At 38.6% G+C, this 27,543-nt stretch overlaps 1 protein-coding gene across 1 annotated transcript; it reads right to left on the bottom strand.

Annotated features, from left to right (window-relative positions):
• Window positions 1-10,198: 10,198 nt before the first annotated feature.
• On the bottom strand, window positions 10,199-26,239 carry LOC134208371 (uncharacterized). Its single transcript, XM_062684360.1, has 2 exons — window positions 25,608-26,239; window positions 10,199-11,925 (listed from the first exon to the last, which is right to left on the bottom strand). The coding sequence occupies exons 1-2, from the start codon at window positions 26,038-26,040 to the stop codon at window positions 11,606-11,608; spliced, it is 753 nt and encodes a 250-aa protein (XP_062540344.1). The 5' UTR covers window positions 26,041-26,239; the 3' UTR covers window positions 10,199-11,605.
• Window positions 26,240-27,543: the final 1,304 nt, after the last annotated feature.

A 27,543-nucleotide genomic window follows, 5' to 3' on the forward strand; every position in this document is an offset into this window, starting at 1 on the left:
ACCAGCTTTGAACTGGCAAGGTAAAAAAAAACCGCAAAACGCTACATCTATGTAAGGGGAACTACCACTAATTAATGCCAGTTCAGTTAGTTTAACTTTTGTTCAGCTGTCATGATTATTAACCGATTTGATGGAGCGTCAGCCAAGTAAGACTTATTTTATAATACCTTTTTTTCTGATCAAAAGTGAAATCAAACATTTGTTAAATGTTGAATCTTAGAGCTGAGCCAAACAACTAGGTGATCACAAATACTTCAATAATGATCAGGTGAACATCATAAAAAAGCATCATGGTTCAAATTCGACAAAAGTTACAACTAATTATGTACAACAATGTTTGTCTTCTCAGTATGTACCGACTTGGCGCCTTCATTTCACGTGCTCGGAATTATGGATGTTCCGGTCAGTGGGCTCGTCTCGCCTATTACCATTGCAATCCCATTTACTGCTGCTCAAAATTGACTTTAATCTCATTTCCTCGATTTTCGGCACGAGGAAACTTCAGCCGGGCTGTTATTGCTGGATGTACAACTGATTTGGATCTCCACTTCGCACGTATAGCTGGGGCGCTTTATGCATTACTCATCGGCGGCACACGAGAGCCGAATTAAGTGCAATCAAGTATTATTGCCGCACCTCAACCGCTCTCAGATCGATACTCTTCAGTGGTGTGGCACCCTGCGGATGGAATGGGTGTGTCTCTGCTGGGCAGTGAGGCCAATTTTACAGGGCTTTCTGCAGTCCATGATCAAGTATTTTAAAAAAAATGTGAAAAAAAAATCACAAAAGGGAGCAGCTCCATTATAGGTAGAGTTGAACCATATAGGTTGTCCGGAATTATCCGACAGCAGACCTAGAGGTTTCGTTTCACGATGAATAAAATGCTTTGCTAGCCTTTGGACGGGGTCGGATATAGACTCGTTACCGAGAAATCGATTTATCGGCAGCAACAAATCGATTAATCAATAAAGACGGATATTTTTCAGAAATTTGAACATTTTTAACTAGTTTTTCATTGTTTTCGGAATAAGAATGCTTCAAGTTTTCTTTTCAACAGTTCGTGGATTTATAAGAACCTTACTTTAAGCTGATGGAAGTTTCTCTTCTCTCTCTCTCTCTCATTGACAATTATAAGTGACAAAAACTCTGACTTGTGACATTTTTGCTTTCAACAGATAGATTAAGGATTTATAAGCTTACCTAATTTTGATTTCACGGTCAAATCGTCAAATGCTGAGCATACGTTATAGACATTTTCTGCATTTTCGTACATTAAGTGTACCGGAAGGCTATATGTTCGCTTCAAAAATAATAAAACTTAAAGTTTTATATTCCAATAGACTCAGTTCGAGGAATTGAGGCGATGCCCGGGAGTGTACGCGTACATATGTGTATGTGTGTGTATTGATTAAGGAGGTCAAATGGAAAGGGATGTGGGGTATAAATGACCAAAACATAGTTCTAAGAAAATGAGCTACACAGGTTTTCAATGTTTTCACATTCCATACAAATATTCTGTGAATTTTTAAATTTATTGTGAATGAAGTACACATATTACTAGCACATTGCCGCCATGTCCGGAATCCAAAGCATTTTCGACGCATTTAACTTACCATGTTAACCAAACATCACTTACGCCCCACCTTGAATATTTTAGTAACGCTTGTTCTGAAATGTGTCTTGAAAATTACATTTTTAAATAGCTTCAAACAAACAGTAGAACGAGGCGGGGTAGAACAAAACATAGTGAATTTTTTAGCTTAAACTGTACCCTTATGAACAACTTTCTATAAAAATATACACAAGAGCAGGCGGCCAGAAAACATATTTGCCCCCGTACACACACGGTCAAACTTGTTTGTCAGACGCCCTCAGGAATATACATGTTGGTGTAACATTTGAGCATGTGTAGTAGGGTGGCTCAAATTAGTATGGGAAAAACTTTTTTCAATTTTTTTGATGGGCCGCCCTCTTATTCGATTCTTTTTGATGCCCTGATGCTCTGGACAAAATTTCAGCCAAATCGGTCAACGTTTGGGCGGTGCTAAACTCGTTGGAAGTTTATATGCAAAAATGTATGCAGAAACATCCAAAAACAGTGAATTGCAGTTGAACGGCACAACTTATGAAGAAGGACTGTGATAGTCATGCAGATCTTGAAGAATTTAATACAGAATGTTATGCAGGAAACCGCGAGAAGATTAGAGTTTGCCCGGCTAAGTTACTAGCATTTCTCTGAAGTGGGGTTTGAGCAAATTTCGTTTCTTTTACCTTTGAAAAGAAATAAATTCACCCCTACAACACTCCAGTAAAATGCTAATATCTTTGCCTAATAAACTCTAATCTTCTCGCGGTTTTCAGCATAACATTCTGTATTAAATTCTACAAGAACTGAATGATTATCACTGTTCTTGATCGTAAATTGTGCCGTCTAACTGCAAATCACTGTTTTTGGATGTTTCTGCATACATTGTTGCATATAAACTTCCAACAAGTTTAGCACCGCCTAAACGTTGACCGATTTGGCTGAAATTTTGTCCAGAGCATCAGGGCATCAAATAGAACCTAATAAGAGGGCGGCCCATCAAAAAATTTGAAAAAGTGTTTTTTGAGCCACCCTAATGTGTAGTGCTGATTGATTAACCAAACTTGTCAACTCTGTTTATCAAACGACTCTACGCAGGACCAAACGCAGCGTCAACTTGTCTAATTTCCTGGGAGTCAATGTTTGATGAACATGCTTGACCGTGTGTATGGGGAGTGATTATTAACAAAGTAGCGGGACCACAGACCACATTAAGTAAAGAAAAGGTACATTTTTTAAGCTTTGCTTATTATGGATTAATTTTTAGTTCAGTGAAATCTTTCAAAATCCGAACACTTTGCAGCAGTTCTGGTGTATGTTAAAATTAATTATGCCCAACAAACGTTGAAGATGAGTGAAGCGTTTGTACAGCCAAAAATAACATTCTTCAGCTAAGAAACTGTATTATCTGCCTCACATTGCTTGTTGAGTGTTCAATAATGCACACTTCCAATCACTATCGACAACATAACGACAGTCGGAATCTTGTGAAAAAACCCAGATTAATCCACCTAACAGTGATGATGCCTTTCTCGTGCATTATAAAATATATTGAAAAAATCACATTAGAAAGGTCAAAAAAGCTCTTTGGGGGAATAGATCACATTTTTTCGATCATCTTCTATATAATAAAAATGAAATGGTCTGTGTTCGTATCCGCATAGCTCGAAAACGGCTGGATGGACTTTCTTCATTTCTTCAGCAGTTAGGTTCGTTGTAGTTTCCGACGGGTTTATATAATATTTCTTCGTGCAAAAATTACGAATTAAGTTGAATAAATCGTGAAAGACTAAAATAAAGATTCGTATGGAAAAGTTGCATGGGCAGTTCACAACGCGCATTTTTGCCTACTATGCAGTACAACGTCTGCCGGGTCGACTAGTTTTTAATATTTTTGCCTTGCCACCATTCAAAAAAAAATTGTTCTTTGAATTTTCAAGGTGGACCTTTGGGGAAAAACAATGATTTTTCAATAATTCCGAATAGCAATGATCGGGCCCATTTTCAATATCAAACAATTCCCCGTCGAATGCAATTTGTTGCGAGTAAATCGGATAATTCTAAGTTCTAAAAAGTGTGCCTACGAAATTTGTACACATACACAAAAAAAACAGACTTCACCTCAGTTTGTCGAGCTGAGTCGATCGGTATATAACACTATGGGTCTCCGGGCCTTCTATCAAGTTTTTTTTAGCAATCATATAGCCTTTCGGTACAACTTTGTTGTACGAGAAAGGAAAAAATGCATATGTTACAAATATGCGATCGTGCGATAGTACAATGATTAGCGATAGTAAATACAATGATTAGATAGTAAATACAATGATTACAGTCAGGCAGAGTACAATATTTTGGTCGTAACTGGGCGCAACTAAAGAAGCTAATAATGGAATATTTTTTTTTTGAAGATATAAACCCCTTTTTAATATTACTCCTAATTTAAAAACAAACTATATTTAGTGACTAAATTAGACAATGTATCATAAAAATAGATTTGCTTGGGGTTCTATAACGATGGCTTTCATTGGTTTAGTTTCAGATGAAAATACACTGAAAATAATTCCGACAAGAAAAAGTTTTTGTTAGAAAAACTTTTTTTCCTTAAGAGTGCCCAGCTTGCGATGTACGACGGTTGGCAGGGAACATAATCACCTATCTTGAGACAAAATTTCATTTAAATAAAAAGGGCGTTTTTTCGCAAATCTACTTTAAAATTTTTAAACTGATTTTTTTTTTAGTGTAGGGCTCAATTTTGGTTGCTTCCGATATTTTTATTAGAAAGTTTGACTGATTTTGCGATGGTCACCCATACAACACTTTTTTGTGGGATGCGTCGTTTTTCTATTATATCCATTTGAAAATATTAGCAAAAAAATTTCAGCTCTTTTCAAAGGATAGTCTAGATTAAATTTGGAAAAACATTTTTGTTTTCATTTCGGATCATCTAGTGATTTTTCATTTCTCATTTTTCATTTTTTACTTCTTACTTTTCACTCCTCACTTCGCATTTCTCACGTCTCACTTTACACTTCTCACTGCTCATATCGGCCCATAGGGGAAAGAAATGGCAGAAATGACGCTTAACTTTTAAAAAGAACATATGTCACCTTTTTTTCATGAATTAATTTGTGTACTGCAATTAAAAGCTATCATATTGGTCTTGTGATCGCAATATTAAAATTCATTCATGAAAATATGTTTCTTAGGTCATTTTGAAAAAATAAACGAGAATTTTCAGTGTATACATGCAATCTTAAAATAGGTACTTTTTAACTCATTAATGGGTTTCTATGTTTCTTTGTGAAGTTTTTTCTTCCGTGTAAGCTGTGTATTCTATGCTGTCAGTGTGCCGGTTTCGAATAAATTGTGTCTTGGGAGAACATAACCTAGAAAATCGATAACTTATTTGTTACGAAATAATGATGTCTCATAACTCTTTGAATATTTACTATTTTTTGAGACGTGCCATCATTATGAAATTCAATAGCGAACAAGAAGAAAACATTCCCCATCGAATGCAACTTGTTGTTAGCAAAATCGATTCAGATTTAGTACTAGAAAAATTGTCTAATGTTTCAATGTGCACACACATACGCACACACACACGGACAGACAGACATTTGCTCAGTTTGTCGAGCTGAATCGAATGGTATATAATACTATGGGTCTACAAGCGCTCTATAAAAAGTACGTTTTGGGAGTGAAATGAAAGCCTTTCTGGTACAACTTTGTTGTACGAGAAAGGCAAAAATTACTTAAGTTCTGCTGCTGCCAACGATAGTCACTCGCTGATTTACAGCCGAATTGCTATAGACGCTATCTATACGAATCAATTTTCTGCAGGAACCACTCACCGACGGGCGCCACTGGTACAAATACCGACGTCATCGAATTTTCTATAGTCAGACAGATTGTGCTTTGTAATGTAGAGAAAAGTCCTTTATATAACTTTCTAACTTTTAACAAACCCGACTAATTTTTTTTGTATCTGTCGTAAAACATTATATTTAATTTCACCAGGTTGTAATCTGTACAAACTGATCGGGGTTCTGCCAGATCGCACCAAGCGACAAAGAAAAATTACTCTTTCTGTTGCGCAAGTTTCCGTACAGCGGATCCAATTTATCACAAATCGTATCGGATATCCTTCCACGCTATAACTGAGGATATCGAACAACAAATGTACGAATGAATTGAAATGAATTCATTTCCGTTTTCTTACTACGAATATCAAATATCAAAAGTCAGTCGAAAAGACGCTTGGTGCGTTTTCGCTGAACCCCGACGAACTGAAAGGCCGTCTCCAGTGTCTGGTACTTCACACGACCTAATTACGAGATACGTACGAGAAATTAAAGATGGCCTTAAAGTTGTGGTTAATATAAGTACCTGTATATATTACAACGCGGTGGAAACGAGTAGAATAGCACCAAACTCGTCAGGAACAGTAGTCAGGAGCCAGCGAGAAAATATCACTTAAGGTAATTACAGAATGAAGCCCGTGGTGAATTTCAAATTCACCACACGTTTATCTACATACATTTCAAAAAGCCCAAATCTGGCGGAATAGTTTTCGTACAGTGCCGAAACACAAATTATGATTGTTAGGCATAACTGAGCAAACGATCTACCATTATTTCAGCCTCATACGCGTTATTTTTCATTCATCTCGTGCGCTTGAAAAATATATTGGAAAAGCACGTGGTTTACAAAATGGCCGATTTCTGGCTTCATTCTATAATCACCTTAATTTCTGTTGCTGGCCGACCACACGATGATTTACCGCAAAACTACAGCAGACGCCACCGCTGAGATAGAATTCTCAGCAGCAACCACCCGGACGACCACCACCAATGCTGATGGCCGAAAATCATTTGGCCGAAAGGGTCATTTAGCCAAAAGCGTTGTTTGGCAGAAAGGATCATTTGGCCGAAAGGGTCATTTGGCCGAAAGGGTCGTTTGGCCGCAAGGGTCATTTGGCCGAAAGTGATATTTGGCCGATTGGGTCGTTTGGTCAAAAGGGTCCTTTTTCCGAAAGGGCCATTTGGCCGAAAGAGTCGTTTGACCGGAATGGTCATTTGGGTTATTAGGCCAAAATGGTCATTTGGCCTAATAAGATATTTGGCCGAATAGGTCATTTAGAAAGTGAGAAATTAAGAGTTAGAAGAGAGCCGTCTCAATTCACATTCCTCATTTCTCACATCTCACTGTAAAAAAATTAGGAGCGCGAAGTGAGTAGTGAATCGTCTCACTACGCACTTGGCGCTTCTCACTTTTTACAGCAAGAAGTGGGAAATGCGGAGTGAAGAGTGAAACGTCTCACTTCTCACTCTTTATTTCTCACTTCTCACAGTAAAAAGTGAGTAGTGCGAAGTGGGTAGTGTAACATCTCACTACTCATTTCATGTTTCTCACTTTTTACAGTGAGAATAGAAACATGAGGAGTAAGAAGTGAGACATCTCTCTTCTCATTCCTTATTTCTCACTTTCCAAATGACTTATTCGGTCAAATGAACCTTTCAGCCAAACTACCCTTTCGGCCAAACAACCCTTTCTGCCAAATGGCCCTTTCGGTCTAATGACACTTTCGCTCAAACGACCCTTTTGGCCAAATGACCTTTTCGGCCTAATGACCCTTTCGGTCTATTGACCCTTTCGATCTATCCACCCTTTCGGCCAAATGACCCTTTTGGCCGAACGACTATTTCAACCAAACGACCCTTTCGGCCAAATGACCCTCTCGGCCAAATGATCCTTGCGGCCAGATGGGTTTCGGTCTAATGGTTTGTTCGGCCTAGTGGCATTCGGCGAAATGGCTTTCGGCAGAATGGGTTTGACCATAAGGCCGAAAGCCATTTGGCAGAAAGGGTCATTTGGCTGAATAGAATATTTGGAAGGTACGAATTAACTCCTGGAAGTTTTTCCAGGAAGGTACTACGTCAGGGTGTAGGGGATAGCCACTCACTTAGCTGTCTCTAGGGCGAACCAGAAGCTTGTAGGCTGGTCCTCGTCGTCGTGCCCGTGTTCACCCTCGCGCACCCCGAACCTGTCGAAGGTCGCCACACCTTCATAGGAATCTACTGAATCATCGAAATTGAACTGATTCCGAACCGCCTCGAAGGAAATTGTGCGAGAATGTGCACACTGGTAGCTCGAACCTCTCCATTCGTTGAAGTAGCGCACGCATCGGCCATCCAAGCGGTACTCGTTAGCGAAGACTTGCACCCACGTCCAGGTAGGACCGACCATTGTCCATCGCCCAATAGGAGTGAGTGCCTCACACAAGTCGCTGTCGCTACGTAAACGTCACCTAGGGTACCGTCGCCTGTAACGACAATCTCAATAGTTTTCTGCAGAAGTTCCAACCATCGTCAGGGGATAGGCCATCTGCCCGCCATCCCAAAGGGTGAGCGCCTCCATCAGCAGTATATTTGTCGCTACTTCCCTGTACGATAAGGTACCGTCATCGGAAGTTACCGAAGCTGTAAGCTGTCATCAGGAATCCGGAAACAAGCAGGTCAGATTCATCTAATTTTAAGTACAATAACGTCGCAATGATTTTATAAACCTGAGATTGGGCTAGAATGTTTTAAGGACAACATTAGCATCTTAAGTCGAAATACTGGTATGAGAATAAAATGTGCACATATTATGAATTGATGCCTCGAATTCTTTGAACTCTAATCCGAGAGAAAAAGAAATTTGAATATTCCGCGGTCGTTTAAATAGAGTTAACTTGGCCTCCTAGTTGTTGTTTTGATGTTTGCGGATGTCAATAGAGAGTTACGCTACGATTGGTTCGGTTTAGCCTTCTATTTGGAAAGAACTCGCCTTGAGGAGTTTAGCCGGGAAAGAACTTGCTGGTCCACATGTGAGTAGAATTCAGCTACTTGCTTGGTGCTAAAGTGGGCTTAGTTGAATGGCTTAAGACCTCCGAATCGAGAGCCATTGCACATGTTAATTGTACAGTCAAAAGTTTTAATTATCACTATCAGCATTATTCAAGAATATTAGTTATTACCATCTTATACTCACGTTTAGTCCCGTTGTGTAGGGTTCATGGGGAGAAACCTATTGAGCCGACAATGATCGGCAATCGCTATATGGTGCTAATGATGAACTCTTCCGTACTTTATACAAACGATTATATTTTAGATAAGAAATAATTACCTTTGCATCTAGGTATTTATGGTATAACCACATACAAACAGACGTAACACTGAGGAATTCCCCTTCGACCATAAGCTCAACGGTCGTTTTAAATTCAACTGGTTGCGAGTTTCACATCCAGGGGCGCGCACATCGTATACTTTTGTATTTGACATCTCACACTAGCGCCTTCTGTTGACATTGTCGTACTAAACTTTGTTTCGTATTGTCTATCCGGAACAAATTTATACCGCTTTTTATACCGAAGTTGGATTTTCCTCCAGATACAGGCAACTTTCCCAACTTCGGAAGTAGTGCGCCGGATTCGCCTAAAGATGCGCTAAACAACGCATCAACTAGTTTGACAGATAAAACTTCGGAAGAAAGTTCGGTTCGGAAGTCCCGACTTCCGAATTCTAAGTTGGTGCTACGCCGACAATATAACATGCATGTTAGGTGGTGGTAAAATAGCTGGGCGATGGATTTTAAAACAAATTGCTCTAGCTGTTACGTCTGTTTGTCTGTGGAATTACCTACTTTCATTGATTTAAATCAAAATGCAAAGGAATTTAGACCGGATTGCATGTAAATATTTCATAAATAATAAAAAAAATTAAATAAATATTTTAAGTAAATATTTCATATTTCAATGAAATTATTCGAACTGAATTCCGCAAAATGGCATTCCGTGGAATGATTTTCGGTGAAAAGGTGCATTCCGCGAGGCGTCTATAAAGGTGCAATAAAGGTGGAATAAAGGTGCATTCTGCGGAATGTCGTACCGCGAAAAAAAATTCCGCGAAATGTTTTTCGGTGAAATAGTATACAACCGGGTTCGACCTAATGGTTTGTTCGGCCTTGTGGCATTCGGCTAAATGGCTTTCAGCCGAATGGGTTTCGGTCAAACGATCCTTTCCCCAGAATCTGATTTACAACATGTGTATTACTCGGAGAGTCCCCCTGTTGAATTGCTTAAGTGCTGGCCAGTGGACCCTCTGATGTATTGCTTGAGTGCGAAATTTTTGGCCAGTGGACCACAGACGAAATGATTCAGTCTGTGAATTCTCTGAAAGTACGTCGATGATCAACAAATCAGATGGGTTGTCAGTTCAAACTCCGATGAAGGAATGTGGATTCCTTCAATATTTTTTTTCGAATTAAATCTTCCACATGCTTCATGCACGTCGAGTTTTCAAACACTATTATTTTTATATTTTAAAACGATCGGTTATTATCAAGTAAAAAATAGAATCTATCGAACCTCAGACATTTGTGAATTGTTCAAGTGCGAGAAGGCTGTGTCATCACTAAACGATCCAATGTGGGTTTTCTAAATAACTTGGCATCCCCGTTCATGTCGATTGTAACCATCCGATGTGAGCGAAGCTACGAGATGCGAAGAAAATTCGGATTGTTTGTAGTCGTTTTCGCACCGCGGGGGCGAGCAACAAAACCAGCAGTGGGTAAATTTTCGAAAATTTCCTCCTTCGACTCGAAGGGAAACTTTTCCGTTTATTGGTTTCGTTTCGATTTTTGTTTTCTTCATTTTCAAACAATTTCCATTGTTTTCAAACGTTCACAACAAACTAACAATTATACTTCGACTTACACATTATCAACAGTGAATAAATATCTCCTTCTTCGTTTGCGATTCATATTTATGCATAGACGTGAATGTATTTGAATATGACTTTATCTAAAGCTCGTTTTACAGATAATAGGACCGGTCGTTAATTTAACATACTGGATTGTTCGGCTGAAACTTCGTTTGAAAGTTAAAGAGAGAATTCATGAAATACAGGAAACAAGAAACAATATTTAAGAGTTGATTAATGGAGCAATGAATGGATGGGAAATGAGAGTATGTTACTTTAGGGCGTTGAAGGAGGCGAAGTCCTATGAGGACCGAAATGACTTATATTTTTCTCAACAACGAGGTGGATGAAAATTTATGTATGTTAGGAAAAAGGGAGAAGAGTTGAGGTTCAAGTGGAACTTAGTGATAGTAAATAAAGGTTATTTAGAATAGAAACCACATTCGAAGTTGAAATAAATAGATGATTTTTAAGATATAGAAAGTAAATTGGATAATAAAAATAGTTGGCATAATAGTGTCAGAATTGAGTATTAGAAGTATACAGAGAGCTAAAAAAGATTTATAAATTAGCAGTAGACACATCAAGACAGTAGAATATAGTAATCAGAAAATAGAGATACATGTACGATAAACAATTGTTAATAATCGTTGATGGTCGATCAAAGAATCTAGAGAAATATATAAGTAGCTAGATAGTAATAGAAATAAAGTGAAACTAGGATTGAAAGGAAACAACATTGAGCGCATTTAGAAATAGATCATAGCCAGTTGAGCTGTATGCACATAAGATTGCATTAGTTGCAGAAAATTAGACAGACGTGAGGTGGGAACTAGAGAGATAAACAATGGCACAAACGTGTGCGCTTGAAAATGAAAGGGGGCGGAGAACGTGAAAATTATTAGATTTTCAGTCGAAAGTTGAAAGACCTGACGAGTTCAAGTTCAAAGGCATGAAACAAAAGATTAATTATGGGCAAAAAATGCCTGAACAAAGGGGTAACAATAACTGAAGTTTTAGAGTGATCGCGGATTTGTTTGCGGAGTATTAGATGATCCCCGGTTATTTCTGACAATAAATTAAATAAATAAATAATTTAACAATTTTTCCGCAAACGTTCGACAGTGGAAAACAAACCAACCTTGGGCTACCATCAGCCCTCCGGATCGGTGTTGTTTAACAGATGATTTCGATTGGCTTTCAACAATTAACAAATCTCTGGAACAGATTCCGTACGGTGTCGGCTTATTTCGAAGTGTTCCCAATCGGGAGGAAATTACGCCTGGTTCTTGGTGTAGGCATTGTAGGCCATGTTCTGGGCGGCGGCAGCAGCAGCCACATCCGCCGACCGTCGGTCCCAACCGCCTCCGTGTCCGGATCCACCGCTGGACCAGCCACCGCCTCCTCCCTGCTGTTTGCTGGCGACCAACTTCTTCAGCCCGATGATACCGGCCAACAGGAGCGCAATCTTGGACACAATCAGAGCCTTACCGGCCAGCAGGTACAGTCCGGCGATCGCAACCGGCACCATGGCTGCCATCTTCATCATGAAGCCCATCATCATCATGCTCATCATCTTCTTCATCTTGCCACGACCTGTTTGATGGAGTAGGGGGATAAAAAGAAGGAAAATTGAATTACTCAATTAATAGAATCGGATTGTAGATTATGTTGAAAGTGAAATCTTTGATTGGAATTCGATTATATGATCGATTGAGTGAGGAATTTGTATTGTTTATACCAATTACTGCTGTTACCAATCGATCAACACGTACGAAAATCGTTGTGCTTAAGAATCTTCTTAACTTAATCGTTTTCCAACTGACTGAATTTCATTCTCGGGATGATATAATGCAATTCTGTGGAATCGTGCTGACATTCGTAAACTAACATACAAAAACTGCTGTCAAGCTTAATTGTCTGAAGTGGCTCCATGTGACATGCTTTCACCTTTACCTCGGAACAAATAGTTCACCGACGATATGAACCAATACATTACCATCGTCTTCATTTATTTCAAGCAAGAATCAGAATCAGAATCCACATGAAAATGCTTTTTCATGACTTATTCTTAAAGAAAAAGTCGACTAATAGTGGAAACGATTCTTACTTGTTTGCAGTGTTGCTTTTACTCGATATTTGTGCCACTATAAACGCGACATTTTCGTTTTAATTTAGGTTTGTCATTATGTTCAATTATGCAATAATACATTTAGAGGTGTGCGCTGCCGCCAACAATGTATGACATTACGAAGCCACCGACATTTTTGATTCGGCCCGCCACCGTTCAAAATCCGTCAAGTCAAAAATCTTTAATTTTTCACGCCGATTTAAATTTGTAGAAGTCCGCAAAACGTTCGGAGCAAATTCCAAAGAATTTGTGAAATTATCCGTGAAAACTCCAAACCAATTCCCGTTGAAATTCAAAGAATTATTATTGAAATTAAATTACTGAACGGAAAAGTGCCGTTTGACCAGAAGTCATTCGGCTTTAAGCCATTCGGCTGAAAGTTGTTTGGCTGATTACGTCAACAAACCTTTGAACTGAAAAAATATCGCTTTGGTCCAAAATGGACACACTGACCGTTTGGCCGAAGTAGTCTTTTGAATGAATAGTTCGTTTTTCTGAAAATATCGTTTGGCCGAAATGGTCATTTAGCAGTAAGGGCGTTTCGGCCGAAAATGTTATTTGACTAAATTGGACAAGTGGCCGAAAATGTCGTTCAGCCGAAATGGTCCTGTGGCTGATAAAGTTGATTGGCTTAATTGGTCATTGGGCCAAAATAATCGTTTGACAGAAAGGGTCATTTGGATAAATTTGTTAACATGTTTGGCCTTATTACCAGTTCAGCAAATGAAACTTTTAGCCGTATGACCTGTTTAGCCAAATTATTCTTTCTGACAAACGATTATTTTCCCAAACGACATTTTCGGCCAAACGATCTATCATGATCTAATGATCTATTTTTTCTTGGAGATTCCGATCAATTAGGTATCCGTAGAAATTTCGTGAAAGTTTCAGAGAGTTTCCCGTGAAAGCACCTAAGAGTTTTCCAAGGAAATTCCAAAACAATCTCCCGTAAAAATGTTAATGAATTTTCCGCGGGATTTCCAAATAATTTTCCTTAGAAATCTCAAACATTTTTATTTGGAGGTTACAAACAATTTGTTTTGGGAAAACCAAAACCGTGAAAAATCCGAAAATAATTAAAAGGAATATGTACAAGTGTTTCCGCATGAAAACAAAGAAGAATTTCCATTTTAGTCCACGGATGATATAGTTTTGGCCCTTGAATTAAGAAAATTTCTCAAAAGTCATTGGAGTATCTAGCCACGACGTTTAGAATATATTAGAAGTTAGCCCGAAATTTGCTAAAACAAGTTGAACCTTTTGCTTAGATGAGGCTTCATAACATTCTATTTCGGCTTCTAGCAAAAAAATCTAATGTACTTTGGTTGGGCCACAATGTCGACCTAGCTAGCTTGTTTTCTCTATTCTTTTTTTATTTGGGTCAACAGGCAGCCATTGCACCTCTATTTCGATTTAAACCTCACATATGATGTCCAGTCGAGCAAAATCACGTTTTCAGAATTCTTATTGCATTTTGACATAGAAGCGTTTTTAGTTGAGTCGTGACCCAACCAGCAGACAGTTTTATGCATAACTATTTCACTTTAATTCTTAACCTTCTGTCTGTGCTCTGGGGTCAATATGACCTCAGGACACTTTTAGTGGCTGTAATTTTTTTAGTTTTCGACCGATTCCCCTAATTTTTGGTAGTTTGGTAAAACTCGCCGAAATCTGTCTACCAGATGCAAATTTTTTTTCGCTTGAAAAATCTTGAAAATATGCGCTACAGTATATTTTTTTTAAAAAAACTTACGTTGTCTGTGCTTTGGGGTCAAATTGACCCCAAATTGAAACTGCTGTAACTTTTTTATTGTTTGGCCAATTTTGGATTTTTGGGGCAGTTTTGAAAGATAATTATCTTCCAGGTCGTTACCAAAGTTTGACTATAGGCGAGCGGGTACATCGCGAGGAGCAATTTTCGTGAAAAAGAGTACATAAACAGTGATTTTTCATGCTTATTTTACTTATATGTGAAAATCATACCCATTTTGAACTGCACCATTTCAAAAAGGTTATGCAGAATGGCGTGTGCTTTGACATGAGGCATTGATTAGTTCAGAGCTTGGCCGCTAGGTGGTAGTATATTTGAGTTCATTATTTTAGACTACTCAAATAACTCCGAGATAAGGAATTTTCCTCATTGTAAATATTCTTATCGCACAAATTTGAAATTTGTAAAGATGACGTCTTTAACAAAGTTCGTCTTGTGGAAATGGACTGTCATGTTAATAAAAACTGTCACGTAAATAAAAATTGGGAACAATAAAAAAGTTATAGCAATTACAATTTGGGGTCAATTTGACCCCAGAGCACAGACAACGTTTTTTTTTGAGCACAGACAGAAGGTTAAATACAACCAAATGCTGGATCTTTTTTCATATATTAACTCATTAGATTTTTAACAAGTCCTTAACAAACATTTTTCAGCTTTCAATCTTTCCTCCAAAAAAAAAACTCATTTTATTGTCTCAGTCGATTATTCGACTTAATTAAAGCCAACTTTCCAACTTTCCACTTAATTAAAGCCAACAAACAAGACGTATATTTTGACGCTTCCAATTATTACAAAAATCAAAAACTAAAACTCAGAAAAGTGCGGCAGTGTGATACAATGAGAATAGCGAATAGCAGTCAAAAATTAGATTTCATCACTTTTTCGATTTTTTTTGATTTATTTTTTTCAATTTAGAAGCGACAAAATGGAAGAGTTTGCTGGGAAGTTGACCTGAAATTGGCCAAATAATCGAAAAAGCTGACGTTAGTGTTATTAGCCAATAAAAATGTTGGGGCGAGAAGCCAATTCAAGAATTTTATGTTCCGTAATGAAAAAAATTGATGCTTCCGAAGCTTGTGTTATCATTCTAGCCCAGTATCTTTCGATCGGTTTCTGATGGTTTTTCGGTCATTTGCACGAAATTGGATTACTAACATCTTTTCATAAGATATGGATTGTTGAGGTGAGTGCACAAGATGATCTCGCGCACGTCCTGTTTCATCGACTGTATTTTCGAAACTACTGGATATTTGAATAACACATTGCAAAGCTGCCTTACGCGGAATTTCGTTATTATCAACCCAAAAGGCGAGATGTTACCGGCCTTTGAAAGTGATGCAATTTGATTCCGTACACCCTTTAGGTTAACACGCTCTGTAATAATTTCAGATAGGATATTCAGAAGATACTTCTTGGTAAAACATTCAGATACTTCGTGTAACAAAATCTAAAGTTATTTACTTTGCAATTTTTTGGATGAGCTTTGATAGGAAACTCTGAAGAATATCTCATTGAATCCACGGGAAAAATGTTTGATGATTTTTGGATAATCTTTGGAGAGATCCCGATAATATTCCGTGGAAAAATTGAAAGCCGATGACCGCTCTCCCATCTCAAATAAAATAGCTCACGCGCGCGGGATGCACCTTTCTTGTAATCAAGCATGAAGGTACATTAGTCCCGCCTTTTTGTTAATCGACAGGGATGCGATTTTTTCTTTAACCGTAATACTCACGAAATGAGCGGAGCAACTGTGTTGGCTTTTTTGGATTCAAGTAAGCTGCTTGCACGCGCACGTGAGCCATTTTGTTCAAGATGACGCGGAGAGTGGTCCCAGCATCGACATTGTCGGAGTTAGTGAAGGAATTTTTATTCCCATCGATGGCGTAGGTTGTGTTGTCGTCGTCGTCAACATCAGCTGCTGCACTCAAATGAAATTTTCTCACAGCATTCGAATTATTGGTTGGTTGTTTCGCTACGAAGGCATTTGTGGCAGTCGTGGTAGCAATGGTGGAGCAAATTTCTGCAAATTTCTGAGTAGCCGCGCATCTTACCACACGGCTAAGAAATGCTTTGTTTCTACATTCATTATTATCTTAGTATAGTCGCCCCTCCACGGACCACGCCTCGATATTGAAGGGACCATCGAAATAAGGAGAGATCGAGAAATGGAAGGACAATTGATCTGAGTAATAGATCTATAAAAGCTCGTTGCTATGAAATCTTATGTCGAAAACAAACATTGGAAGGCGAAATCCTGCTAAAACAAGCATTTCATGAGGAAACTACGGTATGGATACGACCTATAGGATAGGATCCGCAAATTAGTAATTAAAAATTTAAAAATTTACGATTTAGTAATTTACGATACGTACAGATTTGCTGTCACAATTGTACCACCTCACCTGCTGATTGACGGAATATGACAATCGATTATTTCGATCGCAGGCGACTTATTTTTCGAAAAGCAGCTTGTTGCTAGTTTGGCCGTGTTGCTGGTTCAAAAAACGAATGTTTCTTGAAAATCTCGAATATTTTGTCTTAAACTCAGAACTTGTAATTTTGAACTCACCTCAATTCAAACAGAGGAATTGAATAAAGAATATAAAGTGGAAGTGCTAAAATCAGCGAAACGACAAGACGAGTCGAAATATCGCCGGGAGGAGGCATACGAGTGTAATCGTTGTGGACGGAAGCATAAAAGGGCTGTTTGTCCAGCGTTTGACAAAACCTGCAACGCTTGTAGGTGGAGAGGACACTTCGCGGTTATGTACAAAGCAAGGAAGAGATTGAATGAAAACGTTAGTGAAGTGGTGGAACAAGTGAGCAAACGTGAAGAAACCGACATCCACCGTACATCCACGCACTGGAAGATCAGCATGACGATGACTGGTTTGAAACCATATACATGGATGGAAGTAAATTGTTAGTCAAGTTGGATACTGGCGCCCAGTGCAATGTGCTACCGGCAAGTATTGTTCAAGAACTGCCAGTAGCTATTGAGCCTTCGAGAACAAGGAACCTGGTAACGTATAACGGTCACCGAATTCCCGTGATCGGAGAAATCTCTTCCATTTGCCTCGTCAAAGGAAGGTCTCAACCAATCACCTTTAAAATCGTGAAGGAGAATGTCACGCCAGTGTTAGCTCAAAAAACATGTCTAGCTTTCGATTTGATCGCCAGAGTTAATACGGTCGGAATGTTCATGATGGCCTAGGATGTTTGCGTGACTTCGTTAATGATATAGATCTGGTAGATGCTCCATCTTGGGAAATTCGACCTTCGAGGAATGTTCCCCATAAATTTCGAGATGCTTAAAGGCTCCAAGAAGTTCACGATCTTGGATTGAGGATTTGGAAAAGAGGATTTTGGCAGATACATGTTATTGAACGCACATCTACATACCTCACTTTTGGAACACCATGGGGACGGTATTGTTGTAAGCGACTGCCATTTGGTCTGGCCTCTGCTCACGGCATTTTTCAAAACGTTATGCAAGGTTTAATCGGAGACATCGACGGTATAGAATGCTCAATGGATGATATATTGATCCACAGCAGGGATTCAACCGAATTAAAAAAGATTACCGATGCAGTAATCAGCAGGATCAATAAGGCTGGATTAAAACTGAACCGGGATAAGTGCATCTACGATTAAGCTTCGGCTAAATTCCTTGGACACATTATATTGGCGAACGGATTGCAGCCGGACGACGGAAAACTGGAAGCGATTCGTATGCTTTCAATTCCGGTAAATAAGCAACAACTACAGCGGGCTCTAGGAATGATTACGTACCTAGGTAAGTTCATCAAGAATTTGTCCGATATATCAGCACCACACACTCCGAGCACCGTTTGTGAAAGATGTTGCTTGGGTATGGAGTATAGAACAAAATGATGCGTTTGAACAAATCAAAAACATGATGATTTTTCCACCCATATTAGCATTTTATTATGTTAATGCACCTGTCACGTTGTCGGTTGACGCTAGCTCCAAGGCGATGGGAGCAGTGCTACTGCAGCGTGAAAAGCCAGTAGCGTATGCTTCGAAATCATTGAGTCATGCGGAGCGTAACTACCCGCAAATTGAAAAGGAAGCAGCAGCAATCCGTTTTGCGTGCCAGAAATTCCACCAGTACATCTAAGGAAAAGATTTACCTATCGAAAGCGACCACAAGCCACTGGAATCAATATTCCGGAAACCGTTGGACCGTGCACCGCCCAGACTGAAGAGAATCCGGTTGGATGTAGAGCAATACAGTCCCAAAGTTGTCTACGTAAGAGGAAGAGATATACCCATTCCAGACATTTTGAGCAGGGACGTCGCAAATTCGGAGAGCGAGGATGCTGAGGAGGAACTAGAGCTTCGAATAAACTACGAAGCCACGCAGCCAAGGATAGCAAAACACAACTGCTGAAACAAGTGATAATGACAGGGCCACCGCCGAGATGACGTGGAACCTATTGTGCGTAAGTTTTGATGCTTTCGAGATGAACTTTCTGTATATGAAGGAATCTTTTTCAAAGGTAACCAAGTTATGATTCCAAAAACACTACGAAAGAAGATGCTGACTGAACTCCATAGTGGATATGCCGGATTACAAAGTTGCGTGAAACGAGCTAAGCAGAGCCTTTTTTGGATCAACATGACTTCGGACATTCAAGAAATGGTCAACGAGTGTCAAGTTTGCCAGATGCATCAACTAAATATTTAATACCAAGCAAACGATAGTATCGAAAGAGATTCCAAGTCTACAATTTGAAAGAGTCACTACGGATCTGTTTCATTTCAAAGGAAAGAACTATATTGTTCTAGTGGAGAGCTATTCTAGATTCTTTGACTTCAAGGAACTACCAAACATGTGTTCTCGCACCGTGGTTACAACACTAAACGAATGGTTCGTGGTACGTGGTATGGAGTGCCTGCAATATTGGAATCAGATAACGGGCCCCAGTACTCTTCAGTAGAGTTCAAAGCTTTTGCTCTGAAGTGGAATTTTGACCACGAAACATCAAGCCCGCACTTTTCTCGAGCTAATGGTGTAACCGAGAAATATGTTCAAACAGCGAAACACATACTCAAAAAATGTGCGGAAGACGAATCAGACGTGCAACTAGCGTTATTGCATGCTCGAAATACCCCTTGATCCACCGGGCACCATGCTTCCGGTAAGTAGGGGGGATAGAACTCATTTTTGGTTAGTTTAGTTCTCCCGTGTAGAGCGTAAAAATGTATGTAGATTGAAGGGACCGAGAAACTATACTGCCGTAATCTGAAAAAGTGACGTATACGCCATTTTCCAAAAATGGTGTTAACGAGTACTACTCATCGAGCTCTTTAACAGAAAAATGGAAAACATGCATGTTGTAAAATGGGTCATTTCGATTAAGTGTGTTTTTCCACTTTTTCACAGTGTACCACGCGAATTTGACGTTACACCCTTTGTTGCCTGGATTGCAATCGTGACATCATGCTCGTTTGGCTACACCAACTGACAGTTCGTTTGGCTACACTCGCCTTCGCCTCAGCTCGTCTATGGAACCTATAGTGTCTATACGAGAAACCCATCGACATAGGGAGATATATCAAGATATAGAACATCGAGATGTAGAGAGTAAGCATATGCGGTATTTCGAAAAATTTCGTTTCAGGTGGTTCGAAACGAAATTCCGCGGAATTTCGCGGAATTTTAGCATGGCGAAATCTGATTTCTTGATTTCGTTTCGTTTCGTAAAATTACAAAAATTTCGCTAGAAAAAACTAGCTTCTAACGAAATTTAACGGAATTCCGCGGAATTTCGACACAAAACTTAAACCATACTTTATATTATCAAAAATTTTGGCTGCGCCACTGAACAAAATCGTTAAGTTGTTTTCAAAACTTTAGCCCCATTATTAGTCGGCAAACAAGTATGTAGTTTTCTTCTATAAAACGTCTCCGGTGTATTCAAGATTCAAATTTATATTTTGTGATTTTTTTACTATTTGTGCAATATTTATTTATTTATGTTAAAGTCAAACAAAGCTGAGACACGATTGAAGTTTCTCTGCAACCCGCTGATAGCACCATGCATGCTGTAGTTAGTTCGGCTGAAAGGCATTCTTAGCATTGCGCCGATTCGTAGTGCTCTGGGACGGACGTTGATGCTAATTTGATTCAGGATAGAGCTACAGTCAATTCGGCCTTGCAAGATGTCAGCAATTAGAAGAGCTCGAGTTGTTTCCCTACGGTGTCGAAGCGGTTCCAAATTTATCAACTGACATCGCGATTCATAGCTTGGAAGGCGTTGTGGATCCCTCCATGGAAGTTTACGTAGTGCGAAACGTAAAAATCGGCGTTGCACCGATTCGATTCTGTCGGAACCGTTGTTATAGTTCGGGTTCCAAACTGCGGAGCCGTATTCCAGTATAGAACGTACCAGCGAGGAGTAGGTGTTGCTGCTGGTCATGGGATGGCAGCTAGTTCGGGAGAATGCGAAGTGAAAAAAATCTACCTCACCGAATGGTCATTAGGCAGAACGGCCATTAGGCCGAATTAGCAAAAGAAGCAAAAAATGAAAAATGAGAAGTTCCTTCTTCACCTTACGCCTTGACCTTCTCTCTTCTTGCATCTTCCTTCTTCTATCTGTTTTCTTCCTTCTTCAATCTGTCTTCTTCCTTTTTTCCTTCTTCCTTCTTCCGTCTTCTTTCTTCCTTCTTACTTCTTCCTTGTCCCTTCTTCCTTGTCCTTTTTTCCTTCTTCCTTCTTCCTTCTTCCTTTTTACTTCTTCCGCCTTTTTTCTGTTTTCTTCTTCCATTCTACTTATTCCTCACTTCGCACTACCCACTTCTCACTCCCCAGTTCTCATTCGGCCTAATGACCCAGCATCTGCACAATCGACCTTGTTGATGTTGATCACGCCAGCTGGTGTGGGAGAACGCGTAGTGATAAAACTAATGTCTGCATCGAAGAGCACAAAATTATTTAGTGCGGAATTGATCATATTGTAGAAGCTTATTAAACGAAGCACATTAATCTTGTTTGGATTGATTGGAACACAGTTCTCGTCTTCTTGTTTTCAAAATATCTTCGTTTACAATAAATATTTAGTAGCTTACCAAGGGGCTTCACATGAATTACCTTCTCTACTAACCAACGACTCCTTTCCCGTAGCGCTCACGGAGATGAAGAGCATTCCTCGGTCTTTTATAACATTGAGTGTGAAACTAATTTTCCTCTTCTTATCCTAAATTGACTGTAAGGACGTGACCAGCATCGTTATTGGCCATGAATTGGAAACTCCGAAGCAAGTATACAATAAGAATAACTTTTTTGCAGCCCAAGAATATTATTTAATTGATGAGCTGTGCATATTTACTGTTTTTCGACCAATCAAAATTAGCAACTACGATGAGTACAGTTAATCCAGCTAAGCTCTTCTTTGCCTATTTGCACAATATGTTAGGAACATTGAATATTTGTGAGCATTTCTAAATCTTCGCATGGAATTTGCAAAAAAAAATCCAGAACGGGTTGAAAAATCATTAAATTGCTGAAAGCTCTTTACTTATGATTGTTTTCAGCTCATAGTGACCATAACAGCTATAAGACAGTATATAAGACTATGGGTCTGTGAAATTCAATCTGAAATACATATCTTTGTGCATTTTAGAAAGGAGCACAGGATTCTCCTAACCACGCTGACAAGACAATATGAAGTATGCTTCAGCATAATTACTATTTGCTTAATTGAACTAAGGTTTTAAACGAAATTTGAATCCGTATATGAAAAATTCCACAATTTCTATATTTTTTTATTCTTACTTGTATAAAACTGATATTGAATTGATCATATTCGGGAGCACACGCTCCACGATGAATTCCTTTGAAAGCGGCAAAAAATTCTGGGGTATTGCCTTGTCGTCAATGGTATATGCGGCGAAAATGGTGATTTATCACAGACTGCCTCTTCTGTTATTATAACTCTATTGGTCGCAAAACAGTTATTTGACCTCGAAAAAGTGAAATCAGAATTGCGTACATAATGTAAAACTAATTTAATAAAAATTCCGCGGAAAAAAAATTAAAATTTCGTTTCGTTTCGAAAAATTTCGAATTAAATGAACCTTGATTTCGTATCGTTTCGAAGTCTCGAAAGTAAATCTATATTTTGTTTCGTTTCGATCCGAATCAACATGGACATTTTAAATTTCGTTTCGTTTCGTTTCGTTAGGAAAAAGTGTGTTATCGCATACCCTTAGTAGAGAGTCGGCTGTAGTATATTTTGGAAAACGACCAAAGTCTACCACAAGTGACATACTCAACTAAATTCGGGCATATCAGGACCAATTTGCGATATTGTGTTAAAGATTCCGTGGAATGTAAGTGCTTTTCTTCAAAACTAATTCCCTTATCCGATAATGTAATATGAAGCTTATTCAGTCGGATATACATACCTTGGAAATGCCTGATTTAGCAGGAATTCATCTTCCAGTGTTTGTTTACAAAATAAGTTGAAATGCTTGTTATGTTCCATGTTCCATGAAAATTTCGATACATCCGATAAATAATATCCATTTATTGAAGGTGATGTAATTTTTCCGAATATTTCGATTCAAATTAAGAACATAATCTAGGACGCTTTTCCTTGAATAAGTATGAATAAGCTGGGAAAGAACGTAGAGCTACTATAGTCGACTCTCTACATCTCGATGGTCTATATATCGATATCTCACACTATGTCGATGGCTTCCTCAGTCCCTTCAATCTACATACATTTGGGCTTTCTACATCTCGATAACCTCCCTATCTCGATAACTCTCTATCTCGATGTGTTCTGATAATATTTCAAGATTATGTACCTCTTTATGTCTATATGATAACATTTTTAGGCTACAAGGCCATCTTTGGACAATAATAAACACATCAACAACAAAAAACCAGATTTGTTTTGTTGTCGTTTTCATGGCAATTAAAACCTATTTGAATTTTCCTTCCATTCCTCAATCTCCTCTATCTCGATGATCCCTTCAATATCGAGATGTGAAATTATAGAAATATTAGTCTTGTCGTCCAGAAGAGGTTACAAATATGTGCAAAACTTTATCTAGTTAAATAATAATTTTTTTCCGATTTTAAGGACGGCTACGCAGTCTTGAATTATTGAAACAAGATGTATATTTATCCGACGTTTCGACACGGGGATGGTGTCTTCATCAGGGGAAGACACCATCCCCGTGTCGAAACGTCGGATAAATATACATCTTGTTTCAATAATTCAAGACTGCGTAGCCGTCCTTAAAATCGAAATAAAAATATACAGTCGATTTCTCAATAGTCAAATAATAATAAATTAATCCCAGCGTGGCATACAAACCAAATTACTTTGACGTTTGGTAGGGGAACTGCTCCTAGACTTCACATCATGGTTCCGATGTTCATCCCACCAAAAACAAAGCAATGGAACGGAATTTGGTTTGTTTATTATTTATGTGACTTTTTTCAGCAATGAGCACTTATGTTGACAAAAAGGAGCGACGTAATTGGTGTCGTATATCTTTGTTTACCGATGAGATGAATATACTTATTTAGATCAACATTTGAAAAGAACGTAACAGCCAAAATTTATTTCTTCTGATTCTTTATCCACATATATAGCTATATATGTGGACGAAGAATCAGAAGGATTAAATTTTGACTGTTACGTTTTTTTCAAATGTTGGTCTAGATATGTACAGTGAGATGGAGATCGGAGATCTATATGTTGGGAAAGCCTAATCATAAGCAAACAATGATCAAATAAAGCAATTGAGCCTTTTTCCAGTGGAGATATATCAGCTTCCACACTGATATTCGTCCCTCCACCTTCATACAAGAGTTTGCCAGAGGGAAGGCCGTGCGATTTATACCATCACAAATATTGCCCTCCGCTCGCTTTAAAATCGACTTCAATTAAACTATTTATGCCTACCGTACCCTAACGGAACTATCAAATCTATACTTTCGCCTCTTATTCTATCATTAACATGTACATCTAAGTTTGGCATGCTGACATGGTTAAGCGATACATCAGTAAAAACATGACAAAACACGGCTAACAGTTTTCTGATTACTTAATATTCGACAAAATAATTGATGATCACTGTTAAGTCTCGGCTTTAATTTTGGCTGAGCTCCATAATTGCTATTAGGCGTGTTTTGTTGGTTATCCGGCTCCATATATAAAGGTAGTTTCTGGAGTGAACATAATAATATTATAACCTTCACGTACACTTAGTGTAAGGAAAACGCAAAAAGTGTGGTGATTAGGTTGAAATGTAAATTAAAATTATATTAATTATATTTATATATATTTATATTATTATATTTTTTGGTGAGTGGAGAAGATACGAACAATTCTCATTATAATGCAAACTAATAAAAGCAATAGTGGTCATCTGTAAATGGGGAATGAAATATAACCCTAGTACCACCTTTTAGTTAGTGATTTTGCGCATATTTGCGTGTTTACGAGAACGGTGTAATCGAAGTTTTCTTGAAAATTGTGGTTTTTATTCTCTACACCTCGGGGATAACATTTTTTGAAGGGTTAACGATGGCCCTTAAAGAGTTAAAAAAGGTTATTAAATATGCCTACACATAATATATGTTGCATAGAAATAGTTTTCATAGAAAAAATATGTGTGGCTCATTAGTATGATAATTCTCCATAGTGAACTGTTTGCAAACTATCGATGCTTATAAAAACCATGTTCTCCTTCTTCTTCCATGGCTCTACATTCCAACTAAAGCTTAGCCAGCTTTGCAACCTAGTACCTATTCTATTAGCATTTCCTCAGTTGTAAATTGGAAGCTTTTCTATGCCTGCCATTGGATGAATAAATATATTCTACGGCAAGTACAATGAATACACTATGCCTACGGAATAGAAAAAAATTCACACCCGAAAACATTCTAGATCGGTCCGAGAATCGAACTCGTCATTTCCGGATTGGTAATCCTACGCCTTTGCTAGCAAGGCTAAGTGGAGACCCCTAAGATCTTTAAATTCACAGATTCGGTGCTGCTGAATTGAGCAATGTTTTGTGAGTATACTCAGTATTTCTATAGAAACTAATTCTCTGTTATGCTGAATGTTTTTATCTCTGCCGTTTGTCGTACTAATTTATGAACACTTTATTTTTCTATCACACTTCATGTTTTTGAAGGTAGTTGTTCGATCTTTGCCCAGTTCTTAACTTTCACTTCTTGAGTTAATGAAACACTTCAGTTCTTTTGCAAACCCCTGCAATCACTTTCAATCAGTTCGTTCCCCAATCACTATGATCATCTCGTAATCCAATCAATAGATTTTCCCTCTTTTCCAAACACCGCATACCACCCAAAATACACACCTTCTTCCAGCCCGCGGCCAAGCTCGTCGCTCGACAGCTTGGGCAGACTAATCTGAATCGTCCGGCTGCTGAACACTCCGGCAATCTTCTCCAGCAAGATGTTGGTCAGTGCTTCATCCCGTGCTTCCAGACCCCGTGGCAGACTCTGCTCCAGTTCGGCTTCCGTGAGGGGTTTGCTTTCAACGGTTGCCGCCCGTTCGTTACGAACAATTTTCACGTCCCCAACAGTGAGGGCCTCGACGCGGCTCAACCGGTCGATGAAGGTGATGGCGCGCTTTTTCAGACAGGGCGAGAAACCGGCCTCGGCCTTGGAGCACTCGTCGTACACCCGCCCGATGGCACGTAATCCTTGGCTTTGGTAATCTTCTGTGGCACTCAGAACCACCGCACTTAGCACCGCTACGGCACATACCGATCGTAACACTGGATTCATTTTTCTTGTGTCTTTTTTGGTTTTTCTTGTTGCGACCACAAAAGTCCTTTTGAATCGCTTTTCGATCACAACACAGCACAACGCACCTCGCCTAGGAGAGGTCCTTTCCGGGCTTAAATTTTTGGGCTAAGGATTTCTTCTTTTCTGGAAGCACTCCGGATCACAGTTGCAAGATCACTGATGCTGAGTTCAAAAAACAACGTCATATTTATATGAGGCGAACGTTAGTTTTTCCTTTTCCACCAAAGTAACGGCGGCGGCGGCGGTGGGCCAAGTCTTCAGTACCAACTATGCGACGAGGTTCAAAATCTCGCGATCGCGCGCGCGTCGCGGCTTTGCTGTGGCAAGGCATGGAGAGCGAGAGAAAGAGCGAACCAGAGAGCTCCCTGTAGGGGTATGTGCGATGTATCGAATGTTGATTTTACGAAGTACAAAAATTACTATTTTAGTATTATTGTGCTAGTTAATCTACATGGGGCCAAAACATGTATTATATTGTTGCAAATTGCAATGAATAATTTATGATATTCAATTTATTGGTAAATACAAATAGATAAATTTTATTTCATATTGTTCATAACTAGTATTGACAAATAAATATACAGTATGTATATTAGTGATTTGGGTGAGTACATCGGAAGATATTGGCTTTTAACTTTCGTACAGATCGATACTGAACATTTTAGGGAAGCCATAGGACAAGTGAGAATTGAAGCAGGAAGCTGAGCAATTTACATATAACAAACTTACTAATTTTATCAAAACCAATTACATATCTAGGACTAGAACATCCATATTCCATATAGTTCATACAATAAGTTTAACTCTTCTTATATTATGTAGCTTTATATATTCCCTTGCTCGATGGTTCCTTCGTTATAAAGAATACATTTATTATATTTTTTTAAACTTTTTTTCATTTATTTAATATGTTGCATAAATTCCATCTACTTGTTAAGTAATTGTGTGTATTTTCATTACTTGCGATTTCTTCATATTAATTTATATCCAATGGTCTAGAATGTTTATCGCCTGGAATCCTCATGCACCGGATCAAAAGTAGAATTCATTATCTTTGGATTAACTCTTGCGTGTATATTGTATAATTTTTTTTTTTTTCAGTGGATTAATCACTTGTTATGCCGTCTGGTATTATTGTTCTGATACAGGCCCGAGGTCCAGTGATATAGCAGTTAAGCATATGCGGTATTTCGAAAAATTTCGTTTCAGGTGGTTCGAAACGAAATTCCGCGGAATTTCGCGAAATTTGAGCATAGCGAAATCTGATTTCTCGATTTCGTTTCGTTTCGTAAATTTACAAAAATTTCGCTACAAAAAACTAGCTTCTAACGAAATTTAACGGAATTTCGAAACAAATTCAAACTTGAACCATACTTTATATTATCAAAAAATTTGGCTGTGCCGCTGAACAAAATCATAAAAAACAGCTTTATGATTTTACATTTTTATGTTATACAGCTTTTTCTATTAACGCTTACTACA

Source organism: Armigeres subalbatus, chromosome 1, assembly GCF_024139115.2.
Source record: "Armigeres subalbatus isolate Guangzhou_Male chromosome 1, GZ_Asu_2, whole genome shotgun sequence".
Lineage (NCBI taxonomy): Eukaryota > Metazoa > Arthropoda > Insecta > Diptera > Culicidae > Armigeres > Armigeres subalbatus.